Source organism: Festucalex cinctus, chromosome 6 (genome assembly GCF_051991245.1).
Source record: "Festucalex cinctus isolate MCC-2025b chromosome 6, RoL_Fcin_1.0, whole genome shotgun sequence".
NCBI classification, from domain to species: domain Eukaryota; kingdom Metazoa; phylum Chordata; class Actinopteri; order Syngnathiformes; family Syngnathidae; genus Festucalex; species Festucalex cinctus.
In genome coordinates, this window is record NC_135416.1 from 7,758,862 (window position 1) to 7,786,163 (window position 27,302).

The 27,302-nt window shown below is 41.2% G+C and overlaps 1 protein-coding gene across 2 annotated transcripts in view; it reads left to right on the top strand.

Moving 5' to 3' along the window:
• Positions 1 to 342: 342 nt before the first annotated feature.
• Positions 343 to 27,302, top strand: part of sdk1b (sidekick cell adhesion molecule 1b) — a 270,446-nt gene continuing 243,486 nt past the window's right edge. The window contains exon 1 of one of the 2 annotated variants that reach the window (XM_077524564.1): positions 343 to 1,683. In XM_077524564.1, coding sequence (XP_077380690.1) covers positions 1,533 to 1,683 — 151 coding nt within the window. In that variant the 5' untranslated portion in view covers positions 343 to 1,532. The remainder of the gene's footprint in view (positions 1,684 to 27,302) is intronic. The other variant, XM_077524563.1, reaches the window with a different exon arrangement.

The window sequence follows — 27,302 nt, forward strand, 5'->3', positions numbered from 1 at the left end:
TGTGTACTTTGCCCATTTTTTTTTTTTTCTAATTTTGTATCTATTTGATTTGAATTTAAACAACCAGTCAAGGCTTTGAGACATCTCAATAACACTTAAGCTTTTCCCAAATTTGGACTAATTGTGTGTGAATAAATAAATAAATACATAAATAAATATTTGCTACCGAATCAACATTTTTGATTCGTCTCCAGTATTCGGCTTGCAAGAGTACTTAATATCACAATATTAAGTACTCTGTCAGCGTCTGATTCCGCCCCCCTTTTACGGTTGCTTCCCGCCCCCTCGTTCGCCCTGTCCAATAGGAACACCGGAGTCTACGGTTCAGGCCAATCAGCGACGAAGGATGCGACTGAATGGAAGTTTTTGACTTTGGAATAGATCGAGTGAAAGATAAAATACAGTCTGTGAGACGGACTCAGCGTGAAACGTGGAGCCTTGTGTGGAGGAAAGTACACCGACAGAGACACATTTCCCCATCTGCTCTTCTCTGAACACGGAGTGAATGCTTATGAAAAGGCGATATAAGGAGCCCCATCTCTCCCTCTCTCTCTCTCCCCCCAAGTGTGCGTCGAGGCGCTTGGCAGGTGTTCGCTCGCGAGGGAGCTGCTGGCTTCACTCAGTCTGCGCCCTGAGCTTCAACAGGGTGCCGGCGGGGCTACGGAAGGAACCACCAACTTTCAGGACCACAACCCCCGGCGAGAGTTGACTGAATCCCGGATAGTGGAAAGGACTGGTGAGGAGTCCGGGGTAACACGGCGGCGGCGAAAGGGCACCCAGTGACGCAGCTGAAGAGCACCGATACCCGAACGGTCCGGTCCTTTCTCCGCTTTTAAACCAACTTTTTGCCGCTTTTTAACAAACTCTCCCCCGTGTCCTAACAGCCTAAACATACCGGCTGTGAACTAAAGAGCACAAATAAGGTATTTAATCGTTCTATTTTGGTTTTATGCTAACCTGTTGTGCCACCGGTGGTGCCCGCCACGCTTATCCGAGGAAGGCGACCCCTCTGCGGGGAGAGTGTACCGTCAGTTGCTCGCTAACTAGTACTAGTTGGGACTACTAACTAGTGAGTGCGGTTGGCGCATCTCTACACTTGGGAGTATTTGAACACGCCAAGAAAGGCTTTTACGTCTTTTATTACTGCTGGTTTTCACAGCGAATCATCGGGGCAATTTCCCCGAGGACAATTAACCAAGCCTTGGACAAAGTGGGTTTGACGATCGATAGAGGAATAAGCCGATAAAACGCACAGTCAAATGTATTAATCCAGCACTTAGATCATTCCGCATGGAAGCGAGGTGCACCGGCCGGGCGATGGAACACGCGGACTCCGCCACAGCACGTCTACATCGCCGGGTGCTCGAGCCGTGAAGTCGCGCTGCCCGTGTGTCTCCGCTCCTTCCCCGCCAGCTGACTTTTGAACGCCGAGACCGACTGAAGTCACCAGCTGTGAGCCGGAGAAAAACTTCCGGATCTGGGAATTGGAACTTACTTCACCGGGAGTGGACATTGTTGCGAGAGGCTCCCGTATGTTGGGATTTTGCCGGTTCGGAGGCTCCCCGGAGGTCGTGGAAGGATTCTCCCCGGGGAGGGTGAGGATGATGCTGAGAAACAGGCGGGCGCCTCTCCTGCTCCTGCTGATGCTTCTTAGCTGCAGCTGCCACATGTTGCACGGCCAAGGTAAAGTTAAAAAAAAAAAAAAAAAAGTTGTTCATGTATGTGGTGTTTAAATTGTCACTGGTGCCTTTTTAACGTATGCATTTAGCATGACATCAAAATTTATCTTGCAAGTGGACAGCTATCAAAACAAAAATGGATAAAGGGTTGCGATTTGGATTTTTTTCCACGTTTAATTCGACAACATTAAATCAAACCTTGTTTGTGAGAATTATAGTTATGCAAATGGATGTCTGCAGGATTAAGGTATTGGGGAGAGTACCCTTTCCAAGCATTGATAATCCCGCCCCTCCTTAGTCAATGACCAGCTTAACTGAGGTCCCTGATTTTACACTTGCAACACAAATGCAGTTCACACATACAAACAGGGTTTGGTTATTCTGATCACTCCAGTTGGTTCATCTGTGACCCTGTTGCACGACTATTCAGATAACACAGCAAAGAGAAATGAGAGACTGAAAAGTTAATGATTCCTCATTGAAGTGCGTTGAGGTTCCCATGTCTTCATAGAGTTGCGTAAATGTGTGTGTGGGGTCTCGGGGAGGGGGCCAGACCGGGCAAAACAAAGAAGCAAAGAAAAAGGTCAGGCCCGTGTCAGCACACAAATGGTTCTCTGGGTCACAGATGGTGCGTGGTGGGCGAAGGCTGAGACGCGGGGTTATGAGGAGGAGGGAGTTGGAGGAATGTTGGGGTGGGGAGGGTGAGTTATTTGTGAACGTTTGGAGAATTGGAAAGTGTCAGTTTCAGTGTGAAGTAACAACACAAGGCAGTCGGGGGTAGGAGGATTCAACTATTGGCAAAATGGGGAATACAGCTCTGCGGCGCGCCTGCTGTTTAATCGATGACGGCAGTATGACAACACCTCTGTGTGTACCTTCTTTTTTCAGTCGGCACACTGCCTATCTTCACCCTCCATCCTGGGTGTTGAGGGAGGAGGTGTGAGGTGCGGCTGCACAGTCAGCTCCCACTCCACACTCCCTCCTCCTCTATGCGATGTCACGGTCTCAGCAGCATCAGCAGCAGCAGCACCCAAGTTTATCTACACACCTTAAATGATGTGTTGCCATTGTGTAAACCAAGCGGAGTTTCCGCCAAAGGCGGTAACAGGTAAACCCTGACCGAATCCGGCTTATGCCCACGTCTTCCTTTTTGATCCATTCGTCTGATGTACGGAAGAAGACAGACAATTCTGTCAGCTTATCAAGCAGTCGTGTGTGCCACTATCAACTCACTCCCAGAATAAAGGTGATAAAAGGTAGCACGGCTACAGTCGAATCATTTGGGTCCCTTTACAATGCAAATGCAGTGAGTGTACTGAACTGCATTGCTTGGTGGAAGCAAGTCTGAAGGGGATTTGTAAATGTGACAAGGGGAAAAATGGGCATGCGTTCTGAAAGCTCCTCGTGTCCTCAAGATGATCAACACAGCACACATATAACCCGATCACCACTGACAATTTCAAGTATCTTCTTCTTAGCCACAAGTCGGGTGTAGTACCAGTGAGAGGCAGCAGGTTGCCACAGAGCATGCAGACATAAGAAGCAAAGTGCAGCAGTGGAAGTAGAAGGAAAAAGCTAAGCTAAAAGTTTGTTTATTTGCTAACAACATTGCAGTTTTCTGTATGTATATTACTCATCATTGGACGCTGCAGTTGTTTACTTTCAAACTAGCTTGTAGCAGATGTGTGACTCTGATCAACTGTTGAAAGGAGACTGAATCTCCTCTTTCATCCATAACCGCTTCAAAACATCAAAGCATATGTCGGAATGGAGAGAAAAAAAAAAGATTTGTTGGTTTGTTGATTATATTATTATTTTATGTTATGTTATGTTTCTGTAAAGCACTTTGTGACAGCTATGGCTGTTTGAAAGTGCTATAAGGTTTTATTATTTTAAATATTGAACAGGTTTAATATTTGTCAGCACTGACTGTTTTCAGCGCTCTTATCACACACCGCATCGTTGGAGACATGAGAATCGGGCGTTTGCTGATTTTGATCAAAAGTGGAGGGAAAGTGCACAATGGCCCAATTGCGGATATGTTTGTACCCCCGCTTTAGCTAATCAGTATTTTATTGCTCACTAAAAAGACTTCTTTACTGTTTCCTTGTGAAGTTTTTCAAGATATGAGCCATTGTTCAGCTGATGTTTGCTATCAGAAATTTGTGGTATGGACGTTGTATGGTGGCAGTGAAGTATAATAGCACAAATTGTGTCTTTGTTGTGATGACACAACTTTTTAAGCAACAGCTATTTGAACAAAAGCAGTGGTGATACACACGTAGACAAATTACAGGTATATCTCACAGTAAATTTTCTTTATCCTCTGCAAAGAACAACTAGTAATGTTACCCCTGAAGAGTGGGGATGTCTCCTCCATCTCCCTGTTTAGCCGTTTGTCTGTATTATACTGCCCCCAGGTGACCACTGCACCAGAAAGAACAGCACAATGTCTCTTGAATTGCAACAAAATACAAAAAAAGTTGCATAAACTAAAAAGGATTTAATTCTTTACCTTCCAGGGTTTCCCCCCAGTGTTTTATAAGGCTGGCGGTCTGCCAGGCTTTTCTTGCTCCCCCACCAGGCTAAGCCCCCTCCCAAATTAGTTTTGTCATTCATCGTCTGCACCCCAAACGCGTGTTGTTGTTTTTATTAGACTAGAATGGATGAATGGCATGTCTATTCATTTCAATCTGTAAAGATGATTTGAGATGCACATGTTTTGAGTCATGAGCGAATTAGACTAATATCTCAAGGCACCACTTATCGTGTTTGTGGTAGGGAGTGGTTCTCTAGTCTTATTGAATTGATAGTGCCACCAGGCCAATCCAAAGCTTTAGATTTTTTTTATTTGTGTGTGTGTTCCGAGCCCTCTATCCCCAGCATTTATTAGGACATTTTATTTTAGGTAGAGATGGATGAAATTCACGAGCAAGGGTTGATCCTACTGATCTCGCCATCTCTCTCCCTCCATCCCCATCTTCCTCTACCTCCCCACCCCACACAGTCAATCGATGCCCACACCCTCATAAATGCAAGGCTTTATACGAGCCAACCCTCGTCTCAGGGAGCACATTTAAATAAGCTCATCGATCTTTCATTTTAGAGTTTAAGTGACGGCAGCATTTTACTGTCTCTCTACCACAACCCCCCCCCTCGCACTCTCCCTGCCACCTCTCTGCTCTCCCTCCTTTTATTCATAACTTATCCCGCCGCTTCCCGACTGCTCCCGTGTCATTGAGTGGGTTCAGCCCCACAGCTGTTGGACTGATTTACTTTTCCGGCATGGATACTTGACAGAGCCTCATTCAGTACTTTACATTCAGATGGGAAGTCGGCCAATATTACGTTTAATTGACAATGTTCATCATTTTCTATGACGCAAGTAGGATGAATCCCACCTAAAAATGCTGCGTTAAAGGTGGGAGTCCTAGATTTTTCTCTGTAAACTGACATCACCTTTGCTTTAATTTGGTCGCATTCTTTTATGAGCCCTGACAGAGTTCCATGTAAAATTAGTCAGATGCCTAAAGTCAGTTGAGGTTAACATAACAACAGTGACACGGATCATTTGGTTTCTAACAGCTGTCCTGGTTACTGTGCAATAATGATAATGGTTTATAAGTAGACAAAGTATAATGAAAAAGTGCGGCTGGTTGTTGTTAATATTCATAACCTTGGCCAAGGTAACTGCGGCGCGTGCCCCTGCGCTTCACATTTCGGAACGAGTGTCATTCAGCCATATGAGTTGTGTTGGAAAAGTTCACAGAAGAATTATTTCACATCCAAACTACAAGCTATAATCCTCCTGGCATGTAACACACTTTCCCAAACTTCTTGTGGTAAAGATGTCTACCGCAGCACAGTATCAGTCATAATAAAGGTAATTATAGACACCTATGCCGCACCAGCTGTTGTTTTTCATGAGAGAAAAAAAATATGAGGCGTGGCGTTTATTTATTCTGGCAATTAATTGCGGTATGACTTCAGGAGCATATGACATTACATAATGATAAGTCAAACAAAATAAACCTCAATAAATAAGCAGTTGGTAAACCGTGCAAATTTGCTGTTTGGTTATCTCAGAACAGATCCTAAATATGGGAGAGGGCCAAAAATATTTAACTGGACTCATCTTTATTTATATCGCGCTTTCACAACAGCTGCAGCTGTAACTAAGCGCTTTAAAAGCAGAAAGGTCTTAGGAACATTTGCCGAATGTGACCCCCAATACTTGCAACTGTGACCAAGGTCATTGCTTCATTTTCATTTGTCTCCACCATTTTTTGGGCACTTCCAATAACGTCTTGTATATTTTCTTCATCCTTAACTGGGCCAGGCAAACAAATCCCAAACAAATCCCATTGTCATGCTCACCCAGTTTCAATGGACCTATGAATATGATTAGGTCTGTTGTGACACACACAAATGCACACCATTGGTGGAACTCCAAAATTATTGGCCCGTACTGGGCACACACATGTACACGCACGCACACTCATCATTGTCATAGTGTTAAACCAAACATTTAATTTACTAAAGTGTGATGTAGGGGAGACCGGTGCTAGTTGTATCACGGGTAAGTTGTCACATTGCAGTTTTCTTCTCTACCAGAGGGCGCAACGAAAAAGTGGAATACTAGTTTTCGTCGTATAAATGGTCAGACGTTGTGTACTGTCTGAGAAGAGAAGAGCACATTTTGTGAGCTGAGATGAGTGCCAGTTATCTGTCTTGCACAACCCAAAGTCAATTTTTTCACCTTCGTATATTTTGAAACAGGTGTCGTACATAGACAAATTCTAGCAGCAAATCATGTGAACTCGTTAGAGGAGAGATTCAGACATCTTGTCACTGCTCTGTTTTAAGCTAACTTTGAACTAGAGCAAGTTTTAGCCAACATGGTCGTTTGGGGCAACTTGTCTCAGTCATTTTGAGGTTTGTTGTCAAATATGCAAAGAATGGGCAAATGAAAAATGCACCTCTGGCAACTCTGTTTACGTATGCCAGAGTTGTTCTTCAGATGATGAGTCTGAAGAATGAGGAATTTAGGTTGATAGGTTTTGTTTCATTGATAAAAATGGATTTTCCAGTTGTTGGAACTACAGTACCACATGTCAGGACTGGTTTAAGTTTCATAATGAACCATCCATCCATTAACAGGAATGCTTTAATTTTTTAAATTAAATTTAATCTCAAATTTCCAGTTTAAGGGAAGCAAAACAGACATTTGAGGCTGAGAGCTATGACCTACATGCCAGCAGTTCCGAAGGACTTTAATTTATTTCATGATATTTTATGTTAATAAAATTTGCTCAATGACTATAGTAAATTGTCAAGATCAATGATAAACAATTTCTCTGCCTGTAAAAGCAAACAAACAAAACAAAACAGGAGAACAAGGATAATTTTGTCCTTGTTTTATTAGTTGCAAAATTTAACGTGACATCTTACCCCATATAGTGTGTCAACTTACCTATTGGTGGGGCAACATGTCCCATGTTCACTCCCTCTATTTGATGGCTTATAACTCTGCACCGACACAAAGTAGGAAAATGACATGAATACGAAAAATATACCCAAGACTTTGGTCTTTCCTCTGGTATACGTTTTGTTTATATATGATGTATTGATTCCAAGAAATATATCGAAGTATAAAAAGTGATACAACTAGCCCCAGTCTCCCTAATGAGGAGAGGGTAAATTAGACACCTCATAAACTAGACTGCATCACCGATGCACTATTAATTTTTTACCTCTTCAACACTCTTATTGTTTTGGAACTTTACCTACCTCATGTTTATTATATTCCAAATGAAAGCTAAGCACACGGGACCATGTTCTCAGTTACTTGAGGAATGAATCCACGGATCTGTGGTAATCTAAACCGTGGCTCGCGAGGTAGTATATAAATCTTTTCCCTGTGCACACACTGTAGACTGTGTTTTACTTCCTTTCAAGTAGTTTGAATATTGGAGACCTCGGGGGTCACACAGGAGGCAGCAGTGTGTATGATTCGCTGATCGATGACTTAAACAGGTTTAAGAGAGAGCGAGGTCCCTGGTCGGGTCCCCTATTTCTTGTCTGTCAGGAGGAACAAATCACCAAGCCTCTGCAGTCATATGACATTATGCACTTTTTTTTTCCACTTTTTTTTTCACACTGTCTTTCTCTATGTGTTTGTACACAAACGGGACACTTACTGTATAACTTAATACAGGATGTGAGATGTCAAATTTATATTGACCTAAAGTGACAGACAGTCTTTTGGAAAGAGAAAGTAGAATATTATCACCCGTGTGTTGAAAAAGGATATAAAAGGCAGGTGCACAAAGAAGGGTGCAGCCATTCTTCTGTGTTCACACTGCTACACAAACCCCTGGTAATTGACTGCGACTTCTTTGAGCCGGCTTACTTTGTACGGGCTATGTGCTGAATTGGCTTCCTCACTCGTTAGTCTCCGGCACCGATAATGAAACACAAACAGAAGGTTAAAAAGTTCTGCTTGCTCGCCTTAAAGAAATATGGAGCACACAAATTGAAATGATGCAGTTGTACTGTATGACGACACTGATGATTTGAATTTTAAAGTAAATAGTCTTCTGAGGTGAAACCGTCATCTCAGACGTCGGTATAAATGGCGAGGTTTGCAGAGGTTTTGTGAGATTTCAGGCTCTTGGCGGTGTTGCTGAAGAAGCAGGTGGCGCTATAACTAAACTAACATTTTTTAGCTTTGGAAATATGACTTGAGCTAGTGGGCACACATTGTGATGTCATAATAGAAAGACAAAAGTGTTGGTAGGGGATAGGAACCAACCCCCCCAAAATTCACAAAATGCTGATAAACCTCCAATGCATATTTTCCATAAAAAAACGGGGGCTGTAAATTCACTTCCATTTTCAGAGCAACGTCCTACTGCTCCTATCGATTTTTGTCCGTTTTTGTTGTTGTTGAATGTGACGGTTTGATTCAAGGACCTTGCCTTGAGCCTTGCTCTGTGCCTACAATAGTGGAAAGGAATTATTAGAATTCACCGCAGAAAGGCTTTCTTTTGAATGAGTCTAGATGGGACAAACTGATGTATGAACTGATGTAACAAGAAATAATCTTTGAATTTTTTATATTCTTGCAATATTCTCAACACAGCAGAGTTGGATTTTGTGTGCTGGCAACAGGTTGCAGGCTTAATGGTTGCACATTTTGACCAGCAATTGACTGTGCATACTGAAATTAAATGAGTCTTTATTAATAATCAGGCAGAAAACAAATTCTTTTGATAATAACACGGCAAACAGATATTCTTATTCAACATTTCACTCCTCGCAGCCCTGAAGTACATCTAATAGAAGTCTCACTTTGTCGAGTTGACCTTCTCCTAGACTTTTTAAATCAGTGTTGGAATTAGAACTGGCAATGATCCTGTGTCATACATACTATGAGCATATTTTTTATTCCATCCTTCATTCATGGGCTGGGAATTGTAAAGTAAGTAACTCCTGATATTATGTTCAATTACTGGATGATTAACTGATAATTCAAATAATTTGATTACCTAAAACAATCGACGCAAAAGCAGACATTGAAGGATAAAATCGTAACATTGTTACCAACACTTTGCTGCCACATGACGTCAAGTTATGGTGTACTAGCAATCAGAGCAAATCTGTTTTCCATATGCAAATTAAGGAGAACAATGATGTGTGACATAGGACCTTTTAATACATTGTTGTTGGTCCACTTTTAAATGGTAAATAGAACTTTAACTACACCATATGGTGCCCAAAGCACTTTACAATGCCTCACATTCACCCATTCACACACCAATGATCGATTTCTGCCAAGCAGGGCACTGCCAGGTCCATTAGGAGGTAATCGGGGTTCAATGTCTTGGTTAAGGACACTGAGACATGGTCATCAGGGTGACGATCGAACCCATAACCTCACGGATGGGAGATAACCACTCTACCACTGAGTCATGCCGCCCCACTTTTAATCGCTTTATAAAAAAAAAAAAAAAAAAAGGAAGAATATATGTAAGAAAACATGAAATACAGTCAGCACATTCATGCGCTGCCGATGGCCACAATTTATATCAAGTAGTCACTCAACATGCAAACTGGCTAACAGATTAACAGTGGACAGCCAACCAACTGCACAGTCATTCGATGACTCCCTCGTCACTCACCAATACACTCAGTCAGTCGATTACTCAATGTATCAATGAGATAATCTGTAGAATAGCATAGAAAATAATTTTGAGCTACTTATTGTCAATCAGTCATCACATGCACACTCAAAATGTTGTATTCATTGTCTGTCGGAATTTAGTTCATCAAAGTAAATGAATGATGCTAGGCGATTGCGAGTCTTTAATGTTTGACAACAAAATGAACAAAGAATCAGCCAATACTACTTGTTTACACTTGTACTGTTTATAGACAAGACAACTGGGATTCAAGTTGTATTATAACATCAAAGTTGCCAGTAATTGCGTACATCCTGGAAATTGGGAGACATTGCGATATTATATTGCAAAATTGAGGTTCTGACCCCAAAAAAATTCAGGAGTGTGGAGTGTTGTGAGACGAATACACTTCATTCGGAGAACATGGAAAATATCACAATTGCATCCTTCCATTTCAATCCTTCACTTGGCTGCCCATAGCAAATTCACACTGCTCAGCCTCTGCATGTGTTTTTTTTTTTTTCCTTGAAGGCTTCTGTTGCGGCGCTGATGTTTGAATGTTGCCTTGGCGTCGTGAACCGCCAGTCCCTGGATATTAGCGAGGTTGCGATGACATCAAAACAAGTGTTACATTTGCGTGATTGTGTACGCTGTTGTATTAGAGCCCCGTGATTTGCTTGTTCAGTACACAAGCTGCACCCTTCTGCAGGTGTGTGTTCCCAGTGCGAAGCGTTTGATCCGCCACAGGTGTTTGTTTGAGAGGGAGGCTGGCTTCACATTCATATGCATGTGCGTGTGTGGGTGTGTGCGGGTGGGTGTCTGATCACTTCTATAAGCTCCAAGCAAGAAAAAAAAAATCCTTTTTGATGTCACACAGGAATAAGCAGGATTTGCTGTATGTGTGTGTCTGGCCAGTCTTCTTTTTTTTTTTTTTTTTTTTTTAAACCCATTCCTTTGATCTAAACTGGAGGAGGGCTTCACCATGGCAGGTGGCTCCAGACTTGGCATGCGCAACAGAAGTGCGTGTGTGTGTGTCCACGGGCACATGATGCACATGGCCAAATTAAAGCAAACGTGTTTGTTGTGAATGTATAAAGCGCACCTTAAAGTTATTAATGTATGGCTATCATATCACACGGACATATGTTTGAACCAAACATTAGTATATCCATCCATTTTCGGAACCACTTGATCCTCACAAGGGTCGCGGGGGGTGCTGGAGCCTATCCCAGCTGGCTATGGGCAGTAGGCGGGGTACACCCTAAACTGGTTGCCAGCCAATCGCAGGGCACACAGAGACGAACAACCATCCATACTCACAAGCACACCTAAGGGACAATTTGGAGCGCCCAATTAACCTGCCATGCATGTCTTTGAAATGTGGGAGGAGACCGGAGTACCCGGAGAAGACCCACACAGGCACCGGGAGAACATGCAAACTCCACCCAGGAAGACCGGAGCCTGGACTCGAACTCGAGTCCTCAGTAACGTTAGTATAATACTGACATTTTTGAATACATTCATGGCTCAATGGGGAGAATTGCTGTTGTTTTTCATTGTAAATGAAAAATGTGTGATGCAATGATCATAAATTTCACAATTTAAAAAAAGTAATAATTGAAATTAATTCCCCCAAAAAGATTTACAGTACTTCACTTAAAAATTCAATTGTATTTTAAATAATTTTTGTGATTAATTTATTGAATGTCTTTTTCATTGAAGAAAAAAAACAAACTATCTTTTGAAAAACAAAAGGCATTTCCCATACCCATTGAATTTTTTTTTTTTTTTGTGACCTTACGATTACAAACTTTAAGGTGCTGTGTTGAGATTTTACGTAATAATCAACAGAAAGTGGTACATAATTGTTCACAAAAATGATGGTTTTCCAAGTTTTAAACAAATATAAATCTAATGTCTGGTGTGCATTTGTATTCAGCCCCATACACTCTGATACAGCTAAAGTACAATTCAGAGCAATCAATTGCCTTCAGAAGTCACCTAATTAGTGGAGTCCACCTGTGTGTAATTCATTCTCCGTAAATAAATACACCTGTTCAGTGAATGCCTCAGTGGTTTGTTCGAGAGCACTGGTGAACAACAGCATCAGAAGAAGACCAAGGCACTCATCAGACATGTCAGGAATAACGTTGGGGATAAGTTTAAAGCAGGCTAAGGTTTTATTAAAAAAAAAAAAAAAAAAGCCCAAGCTTTGATCTTTGATCTCTCTGATCACCATTCAAGTCATCATCAAAAAATGGAAAAAGTTTGGCACAACTTTAAATCTACCAAAACTGACAGAACGAGCGAGGAGAGCACTAGTCAGAGAAGTCGCCTAGAGGCCCATGGTCACTCTGGATGAGCTGCAGAAATCCACAGCTCACATGGGAGAATTTGTCTATAGGCTCACTAGAAGTCGTGCACTCCGAAAATCTGGCCTTTTATGAAGCAGAGGCAATAAGAACTCTCATTTTCCATGGAAGGGAACACCACAAATATGGGGGAAAAAAAACCTGAAAACATCATGCTGTTGAGATGCTGTTCTTCAGTAGGGAAAGGGAAATTAGTCAGAGTTGATGAGAAGATGAATGTAGCTAAATACCGATCAATCCTGGGGAAAAGCAATCCGTTGGAGGGTGCAAAAGACTCGAGACATCAGGCGATTGATCTTCCAAGCAAGACAGTGACTTTAAAACATAAAATTAGAGCTACAATAGACTATTTTAGATCAATGAATATCCAGGTGTAAGAATGAACCAGTCAAAGTCCAGAGCTAAATACCATTGAGCATCCCTGGTAAGACTTGAAAATTGTTGTTCACAGGTGCTCTCCGTCCATTCTGGATAAGCTTGAGCTATTTTGCAAAGAACAATGCAAAAAACGTCAGTGTCTTATGGTGCAAAACTGGTAGAGACATACATCACTGTTGGGTAACAAACCGGTGGCTTAGTGCGTCAACAGAGCCAACCAAACAAGGAATACAAAACTACAAACAGAAAACTCTACAAATCAATCAGTGAAACATCCCCACAATGCCTTCAGGTAAAAGTTCTAATCTTCCAGAAGTTCAATCCACCAGCGCCCAGACAGGCTAATATCAGGAAGAGTGAACTTCTGTGACATGCTTCTGTTCTTGTGAGCCCGGAATGCTTGATGTGTCTCAAGCCTCCAGTCTGAGAGAATCAATGAGCATAAGACTGGAATGCTCAGGTGAAAACCAATCAAGTTGTTGGCACCTGGAAAGAATGAATAGGAGGGACGAAAGGAAAGAATAGGAGGGAAAAAACCCAGCCCAAGTAAAAAGCACATTCCCCGTGCTGAACCCTTTGTGTCGCATTGACAATGAAGTTGCTTGACTGATGGACAGTTCTGTGCTGAGTCAAGATTCTGGTCCTCACACTACATTCCTCCTCAAATGCGTCTAGAATATAGGAGCTTTTATGCATGGTTGTGTGATATTCGCATATGGAAGGTGCACTTTGACATTATCAAACTATGCAGACTGAGCCAAAGTAGTGGCGTCTGCTTCTGCCTCCCCCACAACACGAAGCGATTGCTTGTAGTCTGTTTTCCTGCCATCTTATGTGCTTGTAGCTCGAGATCGGCTCTCTGCAAATGCTAAATTCTTCCGCCTACCTTATACAGGGGGGGGGGGGGGGGGTCACTAGTTTATGACTCTACCAACATTTCCAGGTTGAGAACTAGTTTGCGCAGCGGTGTAAGATTACGTCATTATGTGGCACAAGAGGCACGCTCAGTTATTACCATTCTTAATGTTTTTCATTGGAACGTTTGTTTAGTATTTATGGCGTAAAGGTGGATAGATATTTACTGTAGTTATGACTTCGACTACGTTACATCAAACAATACGGTTCTGGGCAATTCAACACAGTACAGTTAGGATTGTATCATAAAGAATATTACGTTCCTGGCGGATTTTAAACGTGTATAGCGTTCGACTCCGTAACCGGGGCTCTTCATTTTCGACTCTACTGGGGCCACAACATATCAACACTCTGTTAGATATTGGGCCACATCATAGTGCACCTTAGAGCGCCTATCCCAATATGGTCTGTCATGAATACTGTGCAAACCTGGCAAGACTTGAATTTGGAGGAACAAAGCAGTCTACATCTCACACTACTTGGGTAAAGAGGGCTGCTGTGGACCGCTGAGAATTTAGCACATGCGTAGCCTCGTCAGGCATCCGTTTCCAATGCCACTTATGCAGGTGAGCTCGGGAGACGGCTGTGTCAACTATGTGAAAATTTTGACATATCAGAACATTCACAGTTAGGCAGGCGACTGTGGAGCGTTCGCCACCAGTCAGTTGACAGGGGTGGCTCCAGGTCCACCCTTTGAAAAACATTCCACACTTTTAACACTTATTATAAATGGAACCATATCGGGCAGTAGAATCAAGACTTTAGGAAGAAGGCGAACTTTGTAATGAACTTCTTTTCAAGGAATTATTTTTTAGCCTAGAGAATTCTGCAAGTATATGACTGTCTCAGTTTGAGCAAATTGCCATCTCAAAATATCTGGATCATAGACGGTTGTAATGAAAGGGATATTTTTTTTTATATATATATTTTGACTGACATGTTGATTGGATGATGATGAGAGGATGTTGACGGAAGAATGTGGAAATGAATGGCGACGGATAAGATGAGAAAATATGCTTCAAGGAGGAGAAGTAATCAAATGGGTGGGGTAAGAAAATAGGATTGAAGAGTGGATAGAGTGTCAGAATTTTGGGTCACTAGAGAATATTGATAGATTTGAACGGACAGCGCAGAAAGATGGGACATGGTGGAGGCAGTCAGAGATTCATAGTCCTGACAGATGAAGAGAATTCCTCAAAGAAAGAGAAAATAGTTTGATGGTTAAGGGACTTGCTTCATCTCCTCCCAGTACCATTCCTCTAATTCCTCTCCAGCTGTCTCCATATTTTTTATCCAATCATTAGACAATTTGGTTTTCTGCTTCTCTCGCACATATTCCATTCTATAACTGAGAAGACACACACACAAATGCAGACTCTTCGCCCGTTTTACCATCTTGTGGTAAAGTAAATGTGTCCTCTCTCCCCAGATTTATTGTGTTCTGTTAGTGTGGGAGGAGAAAGGCAAACAAATGAAAGCGTTCGCGTGGAGAGGAAGGAGAAATTAATTATCCCATTTGCTTGTTCATGCAAACTCCTCTCTGTTGCACCACGCAGAAGACTGCTTCAGTGTTTGCACAAAGACACACACGCAGACCCTCATGCGCTCAGTCATCTCGTGTTATATTCCAACCTACTGACTTTGGCTGCTGTTGCAATTGTGCTTATGTTTGACTCAGCAAAATGTCCTTGCCACTGCATTTTCAACCTGCCATTATATTAGCCCCGTGGATAAGCTCGAGCTTTTTAGTCCTGAAATTGTGTCTATGTGTGTGTCTGTGTTACATTTTGCCCAAATGTTGTGTATGTAACAGTGAGAACTCACAATTCATATGCCCCTAAGCTGGTCATACAATGTGGGGGAAAAAAATAAAATAAAGTTCTACCAGGCTACCAGAATATCATACCAGTTTTGGCAAAGCAGAACAGTTTGATGATAACCACAGAGTAGGAAAATAAACTTAAGATACATTCTGTAGAGCAAATTTTACTCTAAACAGAGTGTATTTGGTCCCACTCTAAACAGAGTAAAATTTAAACTTTGAAGTGAGTAAATTTTTAGTGTGTACAAGAGAATTTGGCTATCCCATGGACAAACAAAAAAACTATTAAAGATTGTTCACTCATAAATTCTAAGTGAATTTGGCAGAGAGAGATTTTGACTAGATTTTACTTGTTTATTTTTAGAAAAAGTTACACAAGGATTGAGGAACGAACTCACGACCTTCAGCTTGGGGGACTCACTCTACCACCTGAGCTATACCAACATAGACTGTTTGCTTATAAGGAGATCATGAACATTGTTTTTGATCTCTGCGAATTATGATTCCAGATGACACGAGCGTTGTACTGTACTCATTTCTGTCTCCCAAACTGAAGTTGTCGGTTTGTTCCTTAACCCTTGAGTGTCTTTTTTTTTTCTTTTTTTTCTAAACTCTCTTACAAGTGTAAATTTTACTCTGTTTAGAGTGGGACCAAGAAGACTCTGTTTAGAGTAAAATTTACTCAGAATTTACCATGCAGAGGTAAAAAGAGTAGTGAAATATTGTCCAGTGTTCTATAGCACTTATTTCTCCGTTAGGGTCACAGCTGAGCTGGAGCCTCTCCTAGTACATCCTGGACTATACTGTACAGTGTTGGGAAAGTTCATTTTCTACGTGAACTAGTTCAAAGTTCAGCTCACAACAATGAACTAGTTCAGTTCATTGGTCAAAATTGATTTTTTTTTTTTTAAACAAAGTTTATTGGTCCAAAAATGAACTAGTTCCATATAATCCAATACTGTTTTTTTTGTTTTTTGTTTTTTTTGCCTAATATCGGACCGATATCTGATAACAATACCAGATCAGGACACCCCTAACTACTATTCATTGATATCAGCAATAAAAAAAACATATTGGAGTGTCTCAATTGGCAGTATCTTTGGTTTTTTTTTCTCCAAAATTGGAACCATTTGGAGTTTGACCAGCATTCCTGACTGAATTTTGTTCAACCTTTTAAGTTTGCACTGTGCACGTGTTCATAGCTTAGGATCGTTTGATCTATTGCATGTGTTTATTCTGTCAAGGCTATCACCTGCTGCTGCGTTTGAGTCTCACCTTGTACTGGTATCATTTCAGCACTCACGTTGCCACCTGTCTGCAGTTAGCGAAGGGCAATTTGTAACAGTCGTCGCTAAATATGTGTCGCACACTTCCAAACAAGGTCCCATTTGCTGCGCCGTGCTATATGATTGCTATTGTGACTGTAGCCTCTAATTGTTCTGTGAAATAATACGATTTCTTGTCAAAGGCAGCGTGTGCGGGCTCGGCTCCAGCAATCTGCCGCTCTGCCATTCAGACGTCCTCATGCCAGGCAAGCAAGCCTTTAATGGCTTTTGTGTTTGCGCGTGTTGCATTCGGGGCTCTGTATTTTCTGCTCCGTATACTTCTTTGCCAAATTGACTTGATTAGTGCTTGCACACTCACTTTGTCTTCTTCAGTGGCTTATTAGGATGTCACACACATCAAGGTGTGTGTGCGTGTTTACCTTGTGTACCGGAGCATTTTAGCCCATTATGTTGGTGGATAATTGCCTTGTGGAAGTGTATTTGATTTGGGTTTTAAAGCACATCTTTTCAAAGGTGTTTTTTTTTTTTTTTTTTTTTTTTTTTTTTTTTTGACAAAGCAAGCGCTTCAGTCATCTACACCTCCCTTCTTTTTTCCATCGCTCTCTTATACCTCACATTATGATAGCTCTGCACAATGCTTTTCTAAATCTAATTAGTAGGGGTGTGAATTGCCTAGTACCTGACGATTCGATTCGTATCACGATTCACAGGTCACGATTCGATTCGATACCGATTAATCCCGATACGAATGGTCACGATTCGATACCGATTAATCCCGATACGAATTTATAAGTCAATTGTTGCGATTTTTTTCCATTCAAATTTAGAAAATACTATCAGTAAATTTGTACATGTACACTGTAAGATTTGTATGAATATATTTATCTAAAACTTGAGGCTTATAACCGTGAGCCACTGTACACAAACAGTTTGCAATCTGTTTCACATTTGAACAGCATTAAAATAAAAATATTAAGGCTTAATGTGCCGTTCATATAACATTCTTCCATGCTCAAGGTGTGAATCCTAAAAAAAAAAAAAAAAAAAAAATCGATTCTGCCGATTATTGAATCGATTCGAGAATCGCGCGATGTAGTATCGCGATATATCGCCGAATCGATTTTTTTTTTAACACCCCTACTAATTAGTTTGTATCGTGGATGTATTAGGCTTGTATAATGGCACAGCTGGGCCTTTCTCATTTTGCGCACACACGCACACTCACTTGTGGTAGTTTCCACATTTTAAGGAGCTTTTCAGATCCCCTTTCATTTTACTTGTCGGTCTGCGCTCGCTCTCTTTTTCCATGCCGTCACCCTCACCTCCCCCCGTCGTGGTGTCGCGTAACTGCACACAAACTTTCCTTTTTGATTCCGTCGACTGGCCTCTTGCTATGGTTGTCGTTACCCCCCCTCCCTCACATGCACACTCCTGTCCCCATTTCCTTCCCTTCTCTCTCACGTTTTGATGTCCCTCTGGCTCCATACAAGGGGATCCATCCCAGAGAGAGGGAGTGGGGGCGGGGGTTGTCCATTAACTGCCCCCTTTGGCACCAGCTGTCGGTCTGAGTCAATGACTTCGTACTCCTTTTACCGTGCGTGTGTGTGAGTGTGAGAACAAATGAGTAAGAGTCTAGGGTTATTTGGTGAATGTGGTTGGTAACCCAATCTGGGACCGCGTGCAGTTAAAAGCATCATGTTATAACAACTGCCAGGCCTGCCAGCATTTGCGGGGGCAAGGATAGAAGGACAAATGGGGTGTGGTATCTTACAGCAGTGTGTGTGAATGCGTGAGGTGGGGGGTTAGGGGACGTTGTTGAGCAGTCGGTGATTATGGGGACCCAGAGTTGTTAATTTGTGTAATCAGTGTATAATTGGCACGGAGGAAAACACATTAATCAGACCAGAATAAGTCTCCGGTCCGTCATGTAGTTATTCATTAGTCAACCTCATTCGGCCAATCGCAGTCATGCTGGGGGCTGGAAATACCGGGTGAGCAAATCACACGTTTCACTAGCCACTTATGCACAGAGTCCCTGCATAATTGCACCATAAGAGCCATAATAAAAGACCGGGCATTTATCTGAATTTGCCTTTTCCACAGAACCCAGTACGAGTGAGGTCCTGCTGGAATGGTGTGCGCGTTCACAATCACACCAACCGCAGTCAAATAATCAGATGTGCGACCACAAGGACAGAGATTGGTGCTGAATAGTTGTCGGACTGCGACAGACAGTTGCCTTCAATTGGGGTCTCGGGTGTCAAACGTAACACTGCTGTCTTGCTTTTATGGCATTCCCTTGACTCACAGCCATTGGCCGCAATACTAGATCAAAAATCGATCCCCATCCACAAAAAGGTGCGAGTGATTAGCACGTCTACCTCACAGTTCTGAGATTCAAGGTTTGTTTCTTGGGTCCAGGTCTTCTTAGGCTGAAGTATGGATTAGAAGCTTTTCTGCAACGAAAAAATAGTTCATTATATTTCTTTTCTTTTTTTTTTTTTTTTTTTAGCAAAGTAAGTAAAATGCAAACATAATTTGGTGTCATCTCGTTCAGTGACAACTCTAAATTGTCTATGTCTGTGAATGAGAGTGAGTGGTTATTGAGCACAGACGATTCTCAGTTATGTAAATATTAAAAAGTAATAACTAATCAATTCTGAGGACATGTCCAATAATCTCCTTTTCTATCCCATGGTCCATACTGTACCTCATGCTGGTCCTCCTTGACATATAAGGAAGTGCTTGTTTTACGGACTTAAATGGGGATTGAATTAGTCTCGCACACATTAATTATGTCCATAAATGTCTGTGTGCAGCACTTTCAGCAGATCTTTTAATGCTTCCTGTACACTTATTAAGTAAGTTGTTGCCCCTGGTGTTCTCTTGGGATGCCCGATCGCCAGAGAACTGAAATGAGCATTTGACGGTCACGGAATTAATCGTCAAACAACGACAGACAATTGACACATTTCTCAGTGGTCAATATTGAAGATATGTCAAGCATGCTCACATTGTTTTTGTGCTAAATGTAAAACATGTACGCAATCGATTAAAAAATGTTTGCAACTTGACTTACAAGAGTTGTCGGCTTTGTAGCGCAGAGCTCCGATTTCTCTAAGGATGACGAAATCCTAAACCCCAGCTAATCTCACAGAGTCTTATAATGCTCTTGCTGTCCGCCACTCAATTATTAAATGGTTAACAAGTCCAAACACAAACAAACACATCTTTTTAGGAGTGGCATTAGAATAGGTGGTATAATGGTATGAACTGTATGGCGTTCATTCGTGATATAGCAACCGTTTCCACATCAAAACAGTCCTCAGTGTATACGTCAGAACTGCGGCCTGATCCCCTTTGGTCTCGCAACCCAGCAGGACGCCAAACATTACAACATCTCCCAGCGGGTAAGAGGAACCACAACATGCTAACCTACAAATTACACAGTAGAGCAACATGAAACGGATGGGGGATGCGCTGTTTCCCAGATTGAAGTCCATAAAGCTTTTGTAGGCTGACAACATATACTTTAGCAGTTGTTTGTGCCTGCTGAGACATTTACGCCATATTTCTATAGATATTAAAGTTAGTTAACTGAAGATTTACATATTTCGATTGGTTTACTCCAGCTAAACACAAATTGGCTTCTGTTTTTTTCAGTGTCTTCTTTTATTTCGACTAAATGACAGCTGCAGGCATTTTGGGTTTGTCACTCAAAAAAGGCACAAGAGGAGCTCGCAGAATTAGTTTTTTCCCCGTAAACAATTAGGGGTTGTCGACGCCAATGTGGTGATGAAAGTCGAGTTGATGTTGACAAGTCCGCATGCGGCGTCCGGAAGAAATAGAACGCTTGCGGAAACCTTCCGCATCGCCGCAGTCGTTCCGCACTTCAGACGCACCTCAGCTGGTGTGAATTGGCACGTAGACTTGAATGCGCTCTATCCTTGCGGCGTCCGTACGGCCGCCGTACGGAAAACGCATCCCGTGCGTTCCGCAGCCAGCATGAATTGGGCTTGATACATTTTGTTTACTGTTAACGGAACACTGCGATTTGGCTGGCAACCAGTTTAGGGTGTACCCCGCCTACTGCCCATAGCCCATGGAGATAGGCTCCAGCACCCCCTGCGACCCTTGTGAGGAGTAAGCGGTTCAGAAATTGGATGGATGGATGTTAACGGAACATTGATCTTGAAAAGGGGCTGTAGCCCACTCAAACCCACCATAAACAACTCTGTTGGCACCCACTTTGACGCTTCCTGATTGTAGTAGAACGTAATCTCCCCATGCCATGAATTTTCAGTCAAACAAGTCAGGCTGGCAGTTGCTAAGTGCAACTGTTTTATTTTACTTTTTCTCACGGCAAGCAAGTAATCTTACACATCTTGAGACATTCAGCTCGGCCCTGACAAAATTGAACTGCTTATGTGACTCAAGCGGAAGTGCGAGGCAACATGTAGTCAGCCATAAATGGCTTCAAGATGTATAGTAATGGGATTTGAGTGGCACATTCGCATCTTCCACACAGGAAGCGACATCAGCTTCACTGTCTTTCTCGGGATCTTGAGCTACTCTGAGCTGCTACCTACTGCCTAAAGTGTCGTGGCATTTAGCAATGATCAGTTTAGCGCACCATAAAATTAAATTTCTTAAAGCCTGAATAAGAAAATTTAATATAAAATGCACCTTTCACTTGGGTCAAACATATAAACATTTACAAGAATATGGCAGCCAAACCTCGAGAAGATACCAGTTAAATTTTACTTTTTGGACCTAAGGCAGTTGTTTGCTAGAAGAAGGGATGGGCAAAAATAAACATTAATGGATGAATCGATCATGAAGAAATTGGTTCCTGTTACTGTGCTGAATTGATAGTTAGTTTCAGTGGAAAAACGTTATCATAGGATCTCCTTAAATTTTTAATCTATCTTTTCAAACTTGTAAATCCATGGATAGTTTTCACCTTTTATAGCATGCTCCACAGCTTTTAATATTGTTGAGGTCAGGGGGATGATGGTGGTCCCTATAACCACAGCCGCTAAAACTTCAATGTTATTTTTTTTTTTGTAGCGTGGGCCGGTTTGCCGTCTTGCATAATGGTTTGCTCATTTTCCAGTTGGATCACGTCGCTTTCGCATGGCAAATGAATCATAACAGAGTTCTCTTTCGACCAAATGAACTGCAGGTAGGTTTTTCTACCTGGTTCATTTCTATTCCTGTTTTCACACCAGACTAAATTGCAGCAAGGAGGTAAAAACAAAGTACAAGCTAAATGAAAAAGGTGCAAAAGGTGCTAGTGTGAATTGTGAAAGCATCAAATCTGTGTGTGCCCGCCTGAGGGTGCGTGTGTGTGTTTTAGTTAGCTTGTTAGCACCACGCGAGAACCAAAGACCACTTTTTTTAATTACAGCTCTCAGATAATAAAGAGAGGAGGGGAGGCAGTGAAGGAGGGTTGGTTTAATCTCACAGTTCGTTTCACCCGTTGCGTTTGGTTTTATACTTCCTTTTAAAGACATAAATCGCTGATCACCCAGAAGACGGAAAGAAGGAGAGAGACGGGGTTAGAGGGGGTGGCAGACTGCTAGATTTGTATAAGGTGTTATATCATCTTTTTATACAGTTAGTTAATGTGTTTATTAACAGTAATTTTTCGATTTGATTGAAAGTCAAAAGAATCACTTAATATGACAATAACAATTATGTCATGGTTGCATGTGTAGGCCTACATCAGTTTCTGTATTTTTATTTATTTATTTTTTTACTTCCACTTGAGGTATATGCATGTTAAGTTTGCTACAATATCCTTTTCAGGGAGTGTATTTTGTATTAATATAAAACATTACTGGGCGTGTGAAGAAAAAAGAAATGATCCAAAACAACTCAAGTCCAGACCGTGATGGAATACTAAACAACGCCAATTAGGACCGGCCAAGATTAATAAATTAACTCACAAAATAATTCAAATTGTATCACATTCATTGTTTAAACATATTTTAAGCATTAAAATGTTGTTACAGTGCTTTTCTTCTGTAAAATGGTAATTATGCATGATAATACGGTCCGCTACGGCCCTAAAGTACAAATAAAATGCACTAATGTCCTTTAGGTCTGTGGGAATACGCTACAGTAATATTGTACAGCAGTTGTTTTGGTAAAATTTGGAATATATTTAAATATTTACAGGTAAACGTGGAACAGAAGCTGTAAACAAGTTTTGAAACTCATGAATAAAATTTATGTGTGTGTTTGGGTAGAAAAGGAATAATACATGAAGAAATATTCTAATAGGGACACAGTCATTTCTGGTGATTTACACCACAAATTTGATGGATAACAGATATGGAACGACCTGGTATTGAAGTGTTGCTCATTATGTAAAGTATGTGCAAAGCTTCAGATTTTTCTTGGTAAGAATTTTGCTTCCTTTAAGATGGACTTCCAAAACAAGTCAGCTGGAAAGATAAAAAGTATAATCAAGACAATGATGGTCCCAGTCCTAAAAGAATTTGTTTATAAGAGTATTGGAAATGAAGTCAACCCCCCAAAAATGTTTTTATTTGACAAAAATATGCTCTATGCAGCCCCACTAGTCTAAATATAGTATTCTGGTTAATATCACGTTAGTGGAACATGAGTTAAGCAGCAAAATCCAGCTGTTTGTATCCATCTCAGGGGGCGGCCATTTTGCCATTTGTTGTTGACTGAAGATGACATCAATGGTACTCAGGTCTCAGGTAACAACCAATCACAGCTCAGCTTCAGAAAACAGGTGAGCTGTGATTGTTCGTTGCCTGGGCAACTGTGATGTCATCTTCAGTCGACAGCAAGTGACAAAATGGCCGCCCCCTGAGATGGATAAAAATGGCTGGATTTTGCTTCAGAACTCATATTCCACAAATGTAATATTAAACACTACAGAATGTCATGTTTAGACTAGTGAGGTCACATATAACATATTAATGTCAAGAAATGTTTCAGGTTGACTTCCGCTTTAAAATATATATGAATAATAAAATAAACATATTATCACTAAGTCACAGATTTTCATCAATCGTGTGGATTTTGAAATGTAACAAGAATTTTTTTGGGGCATTATTTAGTTTATTTTGTGCACATATTTTACTTTGCTGTATTTTACAGTTGTCTGTAACTTCTTGTTTGTATTGTCCTGGAATATTGCCCATAAAGTTAATAAGGCTTTATAATGACGGCAGTTTGAGCCTGAAACAAATTAATTAACTTTGAAATTGTTTTGAAAGGAGAACACCTTGGAAATCAACCAGCGGCACCGAACAGATTGTGCTCCACTTTGGAGTTTCCACTGTACTTTTTTTTTTCTCCACATTGACAGTGAAGCCAGAGGGTGATAGAGAGTCAAGAGACTTAAAAGCGTGCGGGAATGTTGCTTTGCGTCCCGTGTAGGCTGCAGGACTTATTAATAGACATGGAGATGCAGCAATGACGCCAGTCTCACTTCTGCACTTTTTTTTTCTATTGTGGGTTACATTTTGATTGTTGTCGAAAGGGTCTATTCTGAGGTTGCTGAGTGTGCGCGTATATTTTGAATGCAGGTGTGTAAGCGGCAATGTGTGTGTATGTCTTCGCACTTGGACCACAAACAGGAGTGTTAAAACCTTTCTGGCAGCGCGTGCAGATATTTTGACTCTGCCCCATCCGAGACATTGATGCAAGATGTTTCGGAGACATTTACACCCTGATACTTCCAACCCTCCCCAAGCTGCCTGTTCTCTCCACCCATACTTCTGTTGTCTTCTTCCCAGCATGCTTTCACCCCCCCCCACGCTCCTTCCACTCGCCCCAGCCCACTCAACCCCGCTTTTCTCTCAAATTTCCATCCGCCCTTGGAGCCTTCTCTCCTGACTACAGGTGCGTCTAATCATTGTCTACTGTAAACGGTCTTAATCCCCCAAAATGGATGCTATGGTGCTCTGTGCATGTTTATGTATTCATAATATATTAAGGAAGCCTCATATTTGATAAAGAAGCAGAATGGAAAACAAGGACAGTCAAGGTGAGAAAAGCACGGTTAGAATAGTAAAAAAGACAAAAATCAGCCTTCTGGTGGCTTCATTTGCAATACAGTTTATCCTGTTCAGGGTCGTTCCAAATTGCAAGTTCCCTATTAAGAATTCCCTGTTAAGTGCCGTAATTCATTTTGTTTAAATTTCTCATTTATTCTCATTTCCCCCCTAAATTCCCATTATTTCTAATGGAAAGACTACTACATTAAAAAAAAAAATCTTGGAATATTGCAACCCTATCTAGGCTCTGGGAATATTTATGTTTCTGTTGCATGTGCAACTGCAAGTCTAATAGTGATGAAGCGCTGCACCCATGAGTGAAAATAAAAATGGTGCTATTTCTATTTTTTTCTTTTAAGCGGACGCTGTAATGTGTTGTAATTGTTTATCCTTTGTGTATTTGTTATCTTTTTCACTTAAAACAAAAAATCGACTCGCTGCCCATTGTTTTAACTCATAAGTTGAGGCACTTGTAAGTCAATGTACCACTTCTATTTGCCATTATTTAAATGTGAACACATTGGACAAATACACCAGTGTCTCCAAACAGATTTAATTCGACCCTAGAGATTATACTATAACAAAATATACATGAGTATCTCTGATTAACACTATGTCCTGACTGGGATTAATATTAAGGTCATCCTCAACAACAACACTTTTTTATAATATTAATTAATATGTTCATTAAAAAAAAGAAAGAAAAAAAAAGATCTATTAATCTCTTTCGCACTGTGTATGTGGGAGCTCTGAAGGCCTCAGGCAGGAAGATGATCATCTGTGCTTAGGTCTGCTCTGAGTTCAACTTTGCCGGATTAGCTTCTGTCCTCTCCCGTCGTCACCTCTCCCGCCCCCATCGTAACTTTTCTCCTCTCCTCCGAGGCATCGCGTCTGCTTCTTGTTTGCATTTGTATGCATTTATTCACACTTAATGTAGCAAACACATTTTTCTTCTCTTCGTCTTCTACCAGTCTTTTTGCCTCCTCCTCCTTCTCTGGCTCACTCTGACATATGGCAGTGTGATATCCACAGCCGCAAGGCTCTAATTTATTGAGCTAACGATCTACACCACCTCCATGAATATAGAATGAAGGTCTAGTGAGTCTCTCTCTCTCGCTGCGTCTTTTGCTCGCCGTCTCGGCCCGTCTGCACGCCTCACCTGTTGTTCGCCGCATGTAAATGAGTACACGCACACGCACGCGCGCGCGCGCACATTTGTTTAATCTAATTAAGCAGGAGCCTGTTTTCACAAGCAGGTTGTAAATACTGAGACTGTATTAGTGAAATGAAATTAGGCACGGCGGTGCACGCGCCTGTGTGCGCCTTAAATAATGGTGTTAGGGAAAATTGTGTTCATCCATGTGTGCATGGACATACTTTGGGTAAGATGCACTTGTCACATGGTAGTTTCACAGAGTTCATGAGTCTAAAACAAGAATGTATGTGCACCTGTTTTTTGTTGTGATTACATCCATCTATGATTGATAGTGCTCATGAGGACATCACGATACGATATTGTGGGGAGGTTGGCGATTTAAAAAAGGTAATATTGTAAAAAAAAAAAAAAAAAAAAGAGCTCAGAGAGTACATACTAAAGAAAAAAAACTCGGTTCACAAGCATATTACGTTTCCCTTCATCTGACCATTTGCATGGATTTTAAACATACGAGGGCCAAATCATGCCTTGTGAAATTAAACTGCACTAAAAAACTAGCCACCAGAGGGTGCTAGAATTGCATAAATGGGAAATCAACCTGACTTTTTGTAACAGATGTGCTGCTTTTAATATCATGATGACCAAGATACTGTGGCAGTTTTAATATCACAATATCACGATATTGTTGTTATAGTTACTTCCCTAGTCATGGGTCAACTGGAGCTAAACCTACTAAGTTATGGTGCAGCTTAAACTGGTTGACAGCCAATCACATGTGGGCGCAAAGCATCAAAATTCAATGATCACGTTAGGGCTGGGCAATAAATTGAATTAATTCGATTAATCGTCATGAAAATGTAATTGTTGAAAATTTGCTAAATTGTGAAATTGAAGTTTGTCTTGTGGATTATTAAAAGCTGTTGTTCTTAAGTTCTGTTACATCCAGATGTTATGCTGGATGGGTGGTTTACAAGACATGTTTACAATAGCTACCAACTACTTAATTGTGGCAATTAAGCTCAAACTATGAATGTTAATTTTATGTTAAAAGTGATTTAGAATCGATATACATTATTGTTGTCTGAATATTTTGCACAGGAATTATTTTTGAGTCAACAAAACCTTGAAATAAACATTTGTTGGGTTTATTACATTAAAATCAATTAAAAATACTCATCCTGAATGACTGGGAAAAAAATCGAGATTTTATACTTCAGCTATATCCCCCAGCCCTCGACAATGTTGACAACGTGCTTTGAAAATGAGGGTGAAAGGGCATGCTTATCGCTGCTTTTAGCGTTAAATCTAATTGCAGCCTTGAACATGTTACTCCTGACACGGTTTTTAATGACGCTGTGCAGTATTGCCAACCAGCACAAAAGACCACCATGTGACGGTTTATTGAGATGTGGAATTTCTTTGTCACTTTGACTCTCACATTGAAGCCCACCTTGCTTTCATTTTGTTCT